This window comes from Equus przewalskii, chromosome 14 (genome assembly GCF_037783145.1).
Source record: "Equus przewalskii isolate Varuska chromosome 14, EquPr2, whole genome shotgun sequence".
In the NCBI taxonomy this organism is placed as follows: Eukaryota; Metazoa; Chordata; class Mammalia; order Perissodactyla; family Equidae; genus Equus; species Equus przewalskii.
Genome location: NC_091844.1, coordinates 59,266,920 through 59,278,714, shown reverse-complemented (window position 1 = coordinate 59,278,714; position 11,795 = coordinate 59,266,920). Strand labels below are relative to the sequence as shown.

Below are 11,795 nucleotides of genomic sequence, written 5' to 3'. Positions count from 1 at the left end.
TCCTCAAGGTCTCTGAGAGCGGGAAACGTTCTGACCGGTCACTTGAGCCAATATCCACAGTGGTGCACCCCTATCAGTCAGAGTTCTCGAATCAGGCAACTTCACAAGCAACTGGTCCAACCTCTAGATCGCTGTTGGCTCAGGCAAGGATCCCTGGCCCAAACTGATGATAGGACAAAAGTGTTAGGATTATAAGACAAAGCATGATTTTCTGTGTGTGTGTGTGTGTGTAAAGAAAGGCTTGTGGATGCTTTTCTCAGAAGAGAGGAGTGTTGTGAGCCTTGCTGGCACTTCACAATGTCAGTTACTCCCTGAGCATAGCGTGGAACGTGCACTAGACAAAGGAAGTATATTGCTTGTGAAACGCCAAGGATCAGAAAGAGTGAAAAACACGCAGACTAGACTGTATACCCAAACACGGGCAGTCGGCGGAGTGACAAGCTATAGTACGAAGACAACGGGCTTTGGAATCAGTTCATCTCTAGGGAAAATCCAGACACTGCCACTTTTAAATGTTTAATTTTGGCACGTTACATTACTGCCCCCCTCATAGCTTTGTTAGGCGATAATGCGTTCAAGTGCCTAGCATGGTGATCCAAACATGGTAAGTGCTGAGCATATTTTAGTTCCATTTCTTCCCCTCATGCCTGACACCTGTTGAGAAGCATTAATGAAGCCCACACACCTGTGGGTAAGTGAATAAAGGAGCTCCAAGCATAAACTGTTGTTTACCTATTGCTTGCCCATAGTGGTTTAAACTGGACTATTTTCCTCCAATCTTGCCCATTAAAATAATTGCTTCTGAATGTATTCGAATACATTAATTTCTTTTCTCTTCTCTGAGAATTATAGCTAATAGGTCAGAACTGGAGAGCAGGCGGACCCAGTGGCCAAGTGGTTAAGTCTGAGCACTCCACTTCAGTGGCCCAGGGTTCGAGGGTTTGGATCCCGGGTGCAGATATACACACTGCTCATCAAGCCATGCTGTGGTGGCATCCCATGTAGAAGAACTAGAAAGACTAACAACTAGACATACGACTATGTACTGGGGCTTCGGGGAGAAAAAAAAAGGAAGATTGGCAACAGATGTCAGCTCAGGGCCAATCTTCCTCTCCAAAAAACATTAAAAAAAACAAAACTGGAGAGCATAGAGTATGTGAGTCACTGAGCCAAAATAAGGGAGAGTTAACAGCCAAAACTTCTGTAGCACTTGTGAAGAAAAATTGACTGGCTTCGAGATTACAGAAACAACCTCTATGAGTTTGCAACAACCACACCCATCTTATGTTCAAAGTTGCATTCATTAGCCATCCTGCACTCCAGTCTTATATTCTTTTTTTTTTTTTTTTGAGGAAGATTAGCCTTGAGCTAACATCTGCTGCTAATCTTTCTCTTTTTGCTGAGGAAAACTGGCCCTGAGCTAACATCCAGGCCCATCTTCCTCTACTTTATATGTGGGCCCCCTATCACACCACGGCTTGCCATGCAGTGCCATGTCCGCACCTGAGATCCAACCCGCCAACCCTGGGCCACCGAAGCGGAACATGGGTACTTAACCGCTGCACCACCAGGCTGGCCCCTCCAGTCTTATATTTTAGTGGATTGATTGGGTAGGATCCAACTCTGCTTGACATTTTTGCAGACACCTGACCCCAATTATGATTTTGTTAAAATATTTTTTCCTGTGAAAATATTTACTTCATTTGTCCTGAACCTTCATGACTATTTCCAAGAGCCTATGTTAGTACCTTTGCAAAACACCCTTCTCTTAAACCAGTTCAGAGCCATACCTTTCGGCTGCTAAAGTGATGTTCTTAAGCCAAAGTATCAATAACATTGTGTGCAATTTTCCTTCATGATTTCTTTTCTTGTTTTCACAGTAATGTGAGTTCTGGAAGAAGGGCGGGCCCTTGCCACTGCATGGCCCTGCCGTCTGTGGGTGGGTTGGGGGGGGACAGCGGGGGCAGCGTAAGCCTGGAGAGGCAACAGCAGGGGCCCTGTGGAGTCATCTTTTACCAGGTAAAAAGGTCAGCAGAAAAATATTTCCACATAGGATATTTCAGAACACTCTCATATATTCTATTTTATTAGACATTAATTGCACTTATTAATTAAGGCACATGTACCTTTAAAAAATGAATGAATGCATGTGTATTCACCAGATGAAAAACAAAGGCTTTCATGTCAAAAAAAAAAAAAAAAAGAATGAATGCAATACTCAAGGAAAGGATTGGTATGTTGCTGAGGGGAAGAAAATATTTTTGCATTTTTTGGGTGAAGCAGAAATATAAGTTCAGAGTCTTAAAGTCTCGATCTATTCAATTTTTCACAATTATAAATTAAAAGAAAATTACAAATCGATTCCCACTTTGTTAGATTGTTTGCCACTGAAATTTAACTTCCATGTTGGTTTTTATAAATTCAAAAATACAGAGATCAGAAATTTGGTAGGAAACTGGATACTGAAAGGTTATTGAAAAAACAAAACAATAAAGCAAGCTACCTAAAATCCTAAAATGTACAATGCCCAAATAAAATGTTTACCATGCAACATTTTAATTTAAGCACTTATAAATAGTAGTTGAAATGAATTGATGCATTAGACTATATTTGCTACAACAAAAAGTAAAACTTCATAATAAGATTATGAAAGTGATTTTTATTATTTTGGTAATGGTGTCCTTTTATTATAGGTGATTAGAGATACAGAATGTTTTTAATCTGGTATAACAAATAGTAAAAGCTACATATTAATGCTGTGTCCTCAAAATCTATTTCAGTTACAACTATGTATTATAGTTGCTCTGTACGTATTAAAAGCATGCATGATAAAATATAAAAATAAGAAAAGGTTAAATAAGAAGTTATCCTTGAATTACAAACATCTACTAAAGTGTATCTTCTTATCACACAGTTGTGTCATAGCTAAAAATATACAAATTAATATATAGTGCTATGCAACTATTTGATCTAATATAGATCTATTATGAGAATATTAAGGCTGTAATAACATTTCACAGGTAAAGGCTAAGTTCTGAGACATGAAAGCTTTTTGATAAGCCACAAAACAAACCTGAGAAATCTTTTTGTTTTGGAAAAAAGCAATTTTCTTACAAAGTCAAGCTTTAATATGTAAGTGAAGCATTTCATAAACAATATACCTTAGCTATTGCAGTAACGTAGAATAGATGTTCTGACTTTAAGGGTAACCTCAAATACATTCTTTCTCTGGTAGAAGTAAAATGAGGTTTTCTGATTAAGCCAGTAATCTGATTACTGTAGCCCCCAAATTCGGTTATTTTTGTTTGCTTTGATTTTGCTTTCCTTCCTTTAATTAGGTTATAAACGTATGAAATAAGCCACGTAAGCTCCAAGCGCCTAGCTTACTCTCGCCTCTGTGAGCACAGCTTTCTCCCACAGCTGAAAGTGCCGGATGAACTGAGCCTACACAGCCCGACACAGATTATAGCACATCTGGTCCTGGTTGATTTAATGAGGCATCCAGATTGGGACATGATTGCTTTTACTGCTGCACAGCTCTGAAGCAGAGTAAGCGGGCTACGGCAGCCCAAAGTCACGGTTTCCACGCTGCTGGGGGCAGGGCAATACAGGTGCCAAAAACATTTAAATGTATTGGGTAAGCATGATTTCTATAGTCGACTTTAGTGCCTTAAAAATACTGGCACAAACAGTTTTTCATCTTCAGGAGGTACAGCTATGAGATTTTATTAACTAAAATTACGTCAAAATGTTATTAATAAAAAATCCCAAATTACAAAATAGATCTCTATGTTGTAGATTAAAAAAAAGTCTATTTGGGATTTGACATTGTCACATGAAACATCATTTTTCTAACTGTTCATGCTTCAAATTTTGTGCTTCAAATGAATTAATTTGGAATGAGTGGGGAGATATTTACCCATCTTTCTTCCTTTTCATTTTTTCACTCTTTTCTGTTACCACCCCCACACAACCATCATACACTCCTTCCTTTGTAACTTTGATAAAAAGATCCCAAAAAGCTTCATAAAGTGTAACAAGGAGTCAGCTTTTAGGACACCGTACAGCTTCTTTGGGTTGTTTACACACAATGAAAGTACAAACTTCAAACTTCACTTTGTTCTTTCGTAATCTTCCATTGCTTTTTTAAAGGTTGTCAGGTGATTTACATAAACTGAATGTATACATTTTGTTCAAGCTTTATGTTTGTAGGTTACCAAAGTGACTGCTCACTCGGCTGGCCATCTCAAATAGCACAACGGGTCTGATCAGCTCCAGTGGAACACAATGCCATCTTCAAAACAGCCGCCCAAGACTGTCTTCTAACTCTGACTTCCCAAAACACAGACATTCATGCTACTTTAAAAAAATCACTTCAAAGAGAAACTAGGTCAGTTATAATGGGAATTTCCCCCCTTGTTGCCTAATAAAGAGAACATCCAGATAATTAATTGCATTTTTCACTCTCAGGTTAAATTTCTCTGCCTTCCATAGGATAACGGCCAGATTTCCTCTAACTTCAGTCAGAACGCAATAATCAAAATGGCTTTAAAATTAAAATTTAAGCATGGCAAGAGTTTGGAATTTTAATATATTAACTAGAACAATGTCAAAAAGAGATTCTATATTATGAATATCATTTTAACAAATATATTGTAAAGTAATAAGGAAGATATCTCATAGATCCAATTTTGAGATTTTTTTCAGTTCTCATTCAAGCTCTGGACGAGAGAGGAGACTCTGCTTCAACTTGGTTTCCATGATGTCAAAAAACAGGGAGTTGATTTAATCAAGCTTGTTTCATGTATTTGAGCCAAAACTGGTTGAATTGGTTGTACTTTTAGATTTGCTATGACATTATGAAAGACATACATTATTCATCCTCTCCTTGACCCAAATAATTAATACTATTTAACAATAAAGTAGCTAATACATATTGCTTCTGAGTAAATATATGTGTATACATATTGAATACTATTTGTTGACTTTTATTTTAACCTATGAGACTTACTGAAATCAGTGCATTATAATCACATCGTTTAAAGCTCAGCTGGACTGGTAAATCCCTTTTTTTTCCCTCATAACTGAAATTCTGTACTTTGGCAACTAAGATAGATATGACTTCAGCTTGGAATTTTTTATAATTTAACAACTTATACTTTAAAATTCTTGATAAATCACTGAAACCCACTATAATCACTACATTAACTACTATTAATTTCTATTTGAGCAAATGATTTTATAACTCATCCAAAGATGTGAGAGAAAGCACATCAGCAGGCAAAACGATAAATCTACCCACAGATACTAGAGCCTAACTAAGCGATTTTACTGGAAAGGTGAGAAGGGAATTTCTGGTCTTCACCTTTTCCCTTATCACCCTCAATCATATGTCTTACACTGAAATTACCTGCCTTTTCAGATTCAACAATATATTCGGAACATTTGCTTAATACAGTTTTCTATGGAGATTTCAGCACACGGAACATCAATCTGCGATCCCACCCACGAAAGCACAATTCCTGAAATACCTCTTCATTAGGTAGTTTTATGCGTGTGCACATGTGTGTTTTAATTCCAAAGAATGCTCCCTCAAGAAATTATTATTACCAGCATTTCATATATGTATAAAAATTCTTTGGGCGCTTTACTCTTTGACTCCAAAAATCCTCCCGGAGCCCCTGCATAGGCATGTCGTCTACAGTTGGTTTATGCTTACATTAGAGGCTAACACTGAGAAAGTGGCACAGAGGAGCTAGAAAATTTTACTCCCCATCCCTCAAAAGTTGAGTAGTTCTAAAATTTCAGCTTGCTTCTGGCTTCTCACTGGCTGTCTTCCTCGGCTTGTAACTTTTGGACAGCACTATCAAGGAGCTCCATGGACTCCCTGAGGGTGACATTGATTTTAAATGACTTGGGTTTAATGGTCAGGCCATAATGAAAATCCATTTTCGAGAGCTCATCTGGATTGGCCTTGATATTGCACTCGTGAGCCAGGATGGAGATGAAGAGAAACAGCTGCATCTTGGAAAGCTCCTCCCCGATGCACCGCCGTTTGCCCACTGAAAAAATCATCACGCTGCTGGCCAGGTCCCTGTTGATGGAGCCGTCGTTGTCCAAGAAGCGGGCTGGATCGAAGTCTTCGGGGTTAGGCCACTTCACTGGGTCATGATTCACAGACCACTGATTAACAAAAACCACCGTGTCCTTGGGAATGTGGTAGCCCAAGACAGAGGCATTGGCAGTGGTGGCGTGAGGAATGGTGACGGGCACAAAGCTGGAGAAGCGCATGGCTTCATAGAGAAAGGCCATGACATAGGGCAGCTTGGGCTGGTCATCCAGGCAGGGGAGACGGTCCCTACCCACGACCTGATCCAATTCTGCCTGGACCCGAGCCTGCACTTCAGGATACCTGTTTGATTTTTAATACAGAGGGAGAAAATAAGTGAGGAAAACTAATTCTCCTTTCATCCAGAAAGCACATTACAATTTAATTCCACTTTCTTTATCTGAATCAGTGACTGAATTAACACATCAGGGCAAAAAAACCATCCAGAGCAGTTTCCCAGTTTCTCACTAAATTACAGGATGGATGAATTAATAGTTAAATTTCCCATAATAAGCCTCACATGGCTAATGCTTTCTTTCCTAAGTCAAAAAGAATCGAAATTTTCAGTCTGGAAAAGCACGATAATAAATGAGGCCGACTTCTCCGTTAGGGACAGCAGGCACAGTGCCTGGGACCCACAACACTTTTCAGGGGCCCATGAAAATATTTTCATTTCTTTTGAAATCAGAAGGAAAAAATGATCTTTTAGGTCAAGGAAATGTTTTAATATATAATTTTAATGTATTTATCTTTATACCAATGTAGTCATAAAATATAAATTTGAAAATATTTTAAGGAACAAGAGAGTCCACCAAGGCAAAAGCACCCTGGGTCGGCAAAAGTTAAAATGCAGCCGTGAAAGTGGATCCTTTTTGCCCTCATCTCCCTAGACGATTCCAGCAGACATACTGTTCTCATTTTATACAGAGATAATTGGTCCTGATAGATAAAGCTACATATCTTCTAAATTTAAGCAAATTCCCAATGTTCATGAGATTATGGCACAAATTATAATACTTATTTGGTGTTGGTGATATACACTATGTAGTGCAATCCTTTTGGAAAACAAAATCTTAGTACGAAGCAAGATCCCTAAGGGTAACCTCTCCCCACTCTTTTTAAACCCATGCCTAGAAATGTATTTTCAGGAAATAACAGGTAGAAAAATATCTAACCACAACAACAGCTGAAAATGTTAAAAAATGCAATCGTAAAGCTCAAGAAATAATTATATATAGCAATATGTTATTACGGCAAAATATGTAGCTATCAAAAATCACTCAAATAAAGTTTAAAAATGGGAAAATGTCCATTATGATAAGTGGAAATGTCAGAAGTGGAAAAAATGTAAATAATTATTGCGACTCTGAAAAAAATGTAAGCACGTATGCGATGAAAGTGTGGGTGATTTATAAATTGCTTCATTATCACCGTATCTCAGGGGTCTGCAAAGTTTTGCATAAAGGGCCAGATAGTAAATATTTTAGGCTTTGTAGACCAAACTCAACCCTCTCTGTCGCAACTATTCAACTCTGCCTTGTGCTGTGGTGTGAAACCAGCCACAGACAATGAACTGGCATGGTTCTATTTCCATAAAACTTGTATACAAAAATAGGTAGTATAATTTGCCAACCCGTCATGGTGTCTTTTCACTAAAAAGAAGAAAAACGTAATTATCAGCCATATTGAGTCGAAAGTGATCCAAAATTGTTTTATTTTCTTTTACTGCCCGATTCAGTTTCTAATGAAAAAGAACGAAAGCCTGTTTCAAAAGATAACATGCTTATCTGGGGATGCAAAGGACCTATTGATTCCGTTTTGGGAAGTCTTCCTGCCCTATTACTGACGTCTCTTTATTCCATATCTGCCCCTCCCTCATTCGTGTGTCTATCCTCTTAACACGGAAAAGCGATTTTAAATATACGAAAAAATTTATTTGTGAAAGTAGTTGTACAGTATCTAAGGAAATACAGATTGCAGTGGATTCTAGTAAGAAAAGAAGCTATCTTTGCCTTCCAATTTCTGGGGCGCCATTAAATTCAGCATCTGCCCCTTACTTGTGCGCCAAGAAATGACACAACCAGGATTTCTGGCCTCCCAAGGCAATGAGGATTTGCCTGGAGCAAGACATTGGCCCCTGGCGTATGGTTGCCAGATAAAATACAGGCCACCCAGTTAAACCTAAACTTCAGATGAAAAATGGCTAACCTTTTAGTATAAGTACGTACTGCATAAAATTTATTTTTTACTTGCTAAATCTGGCAACACTCGAGACCGGGAACCTGCTTGATTCCTGCACAGAGCTTCGCAGAGGTCCGCGATCTTAATCAAGGTGGGCACTAGGGACCAGCTAACCAACCGAGCCAGGCCCAGGGGCCAGAGAGGTCCGCGGCGCCTCCCGGATACCCTGTTTGCCTTTCTAGATGCTGCTCTGCCCTCGGTAAAAGTGATTGCTTCCCTGCTTTTTTACCCTAACACTTGTCTGACTCCTAGTGCGGCCGTTTCATAAATCTAGCACAACCCGCTGGTTTCTGGCTGCTTTCCTAAAGCTTCCTCGCCGGTTAGCTGTCCGCTGGGCCAGACCCTCTGGCCTCCGGGCCGGCCTCCGCGCGCTGCCTTTGCCAGGGAACAAAGCCCGGGCGCACCGCAGGCTTTTAGCGCCAGGGCTGGGCGGCCTCCCATGCGCGCCGAGCCGATTAGGCTGCTGTGTTTCTTTAACATATTTACTGCGTTACCCTTTCTTTCAGGACCCTTCCAATTTTGCTTCGGCTGTGCCAGGGAGGAAGAGATGAGGGCCAATGTGCCGGCACCTAAAAAATCTTGTTTTTCCAAGAGCTTTCTCAGAAATTTGTCCCCACTCGGAGAGGCAGCGACAAGATCAGAGATGCGGACCGGTAGGGGCACCGCTGGGTGGATGTGCGTGAACACAGTGCCTTCCTGAGGTGCGCTTTCGGGACGCGATCTCAGATTTGAGAGGTGGGGACCTGGGGCGAAACCCAAAACCCAAACTTAGGTAGCTGGTTGCGACCTAAGCATATTCTAGTCCCACTCCGCCTTTCACAGAAGAGGAAAGGAAGGCCCGACCCCCGCCTCCTGGAAGCGTTACCTGGTGAAAAGGATGAGCAGCCACTGCAGCGCAGTGGAGAGAGTGTCCTGGCTGGCGCCGAAGATGTCGGTGACAGTGCCGGGTACGTACTCCATGTCCAGCCGCGCGCCGCCGTCGCCCGAGCCCTCAGCCGCCTCCTTTCCAGCGGAGAGGATGAAGGCGTCCATCATGTCTCGGGGGGCGGCCCCCGGCCGAAGGCTTTCACGGTGGCTCAGGAACTTGTTGAGGACGAAGTTGCTGAAGTTGCGGTTGAGCTGCTCGAATTCGCGGAAGGCAGTGCGCACCGGGTTTGGGAAGAGCTGCAGCCAGGGCAGCACGTCCACGAGGCTGCCCGCGCCCACCGTGCGCCCGAACTTCTCGTTGTGGCTGAGCAGCTCGAGGAACTCGGCGTCGTCGTGGTTGTAGCGGCAGCCGAAGCACACGGCGCTCATAACGTTGGCCACGGCCACCACGGTCAGCGGCACCGGGTCGAGGAAGGCGCCGCCGGCGCTGCCGCGCACCAGCAGCGCCACCAACTCGCGCGCCTCGCCTAGCACGTGGCCCTCGAGGACGCGGCGGCTGCGCGGCTGGCGCGTGGAGAAGGCTCGCATCGTGCTGTGCGCTGCGCGCCGATGCACCTTCCAATGCTCAGAGTACTGGCTGAAAGCCAGGCTGTGGCCGCCGGACACCACGCGGAAAGAGGCGAAGGGCGGCCGGTCGGCGAAGGCAGCGCCCTGCTGCACCAGGGCCTGGCGGATGGCGCGCTCGCCGTTCAGCACCACCACTGGGCAGCTGCCCAGGCGGATCTGGAAGACGTCGCCGTAGCGTCGCGCCAGGCGCGCGAATGCGAGGTGCGGCGCAGGGCCCATAGCCGCCGCATTTCCGATCAGCGGCCACGCAAAGGGGCCGGGGGGCGCGCACCCTGGCTGTCGCCGCCGCTGCCTCAGCAGCCACTGGCCCACGTGCACGGCGGCTAGCGCCGAGAGGAACAGCAGGAGCGTGGTCTGCTGGGTGGACAGCGAGATCGGCAGTAGAGGATCGTCCAGGCTGAGGCTAGTGGCCATGCTGGAGAGAGAGGCGCGAAGGAGTGACACTCAGGTGTGCAGAGAAAGGACCAGGCTCCACGCCCTTACCCCCAGCCTCGGACTACCATGAGCTTTGGGGTACGGAGAAGGTAGTGCGTAAGTCAGGTCAGGGCTGGCTCACTGGAGAAGCAGCTGAACACACCCTTTTCCATCCCAAACCCACTCCCCAAAGGAAAAAGGAAGGGACCCAGCCTCCCCGTCCCCACCAGTCGCGTAACGGTTCCTGCAATTCGGGGACAACACGGTGGGCAGAGAAGCGGTGGCGCTCAGTTCTCTCTAAGTGCTTATCACCTCTGCCCCTGCACCACATTCCACCCCCGATCTTTGAGAACCTATCACAAGAGGTGGCTCCGCGGACAGACTGACCTGCGAGGAGGCGCGGTTTCCAGCGGCGCGGGACGGCGGGCTCCAAGAAGGGGCTGGGGCTTTGTGGAGGGCAAGACCTCAACCTGTGTGTCTCCAGGCAGTCGGAGGCCGGCCCTGGACACCTGCTGCAAGCGCTGGGAGCTTTAGCACCCACTCTGGAGTCTCTAGGCGTCGTCAGAGCCAGGGGCGCTGGAATGGAATGGGGACGGAGAAAGGTGCCTCCTTTGGCTAGCCCCGCTACACCTGGGGCCTCGGCAAAGTCGGGCTTTTCTCACAGCGTGGGGATTGAGATTGGGGGGTCGATGAGTGGAGTCAGTTTCCAGCTCTCACGCCCCCCGTGCGGCTCTGACAGCTGGCATCGCAGAGGCGTGGCCGGTTTGGACAGTCACTCCAGAGAGTCAAAACGCGCCATCCCGTTTTTAAGGTCTGTGTAGAGGGAGGAGGCAGCGGGACCTGGCAGGGCGGGGCTAGTGGGGGGCGGGGCGCGGCGACAGTCCACGCCGCTCGGACCCCCACCCGGCTTGCGGCGCGCGGGTTGTCACGCGAGGCGGCCCTGGCGTGCCCAGAGGGCCTCGGCCAAAGAGCTGGCGGCTTTACCAGAAGCGGCAGCGTGAGCTTTTCGTTTGCCCCAAAACCGTTCTTTATCATAGTCACCTCCAATCGAGGCCGCGCCGTTTCCCCAGAAGCGCGCTCGGGACTGAACCTGCCCATCCCGCGGCGCCCTCCGTGGGAGCGCGCCCCGTGCCCCGAGCCTCCCTTCCCTCTCGGTGCCTCTAGCTTCGTTCCCCAAGAGAAAACCGCTCGCGATCCTTGTGCGCCCGAGCCAGGAAAGGAAACCTGTCAGTTTGGAAACGAGAGAAGTTCGCTTTGACCTGGCGATTTGCCTTACAGCCTCCCTATTGTACTTTATTTTATTATTTTATCTTAACGTTCGTGCAAACAAATCGGCCACTCAGATGACGCCCTTTGGCGAGCCAAGTTCTGCCACCTCGCGCAGCAAGATCAAGAATCCCTGAGAGCCGCCGCTCCCCCGCCCCGGGGCCCCGACCGTCCTTGGCACACAAAGGCCCTCACTGGCGGGGCGCAGCTGGCCCCGAGGTTTCCCGCGTAGAAACTCCTCCAGGTGGCACCGCCCACTGGAGGGCGCCGG

General features: G+C 45.6%; 1 protein-coding gene across 1 annotated transcript; it reads right to left on the bottom strand.

The window, feature by feature from the left end:
• Positions 1-2,639: 2,639 nt before the first annotated feature.
• Positions 2,640-11,484, bottom strand: CYP1B1 (cytochrome P450 family 1 subfamily B member 1). Its single transcript, XM_008516175.2, has 3 exons — positions 10,646-11,484; positions 9,216-10,259; positions 2,640-6,412 (listed from the first exon to the last, which is right to left on the bottom strand). The coding sequence occupies exons 2-3, from the start codon at positions 10,256-10,258 to the stop codon at positions 5,824-5,826; spliced, it is 1,632 nt and encodes a 543-aa protein (XP_008514397.2). The 5' UTR covers position 10,259; positions 10,646-11,484; the 3' UTR covers positions 2,640-5,823.
• Positions 11,485-11,795: the final 311 nt, after the last annotated feature.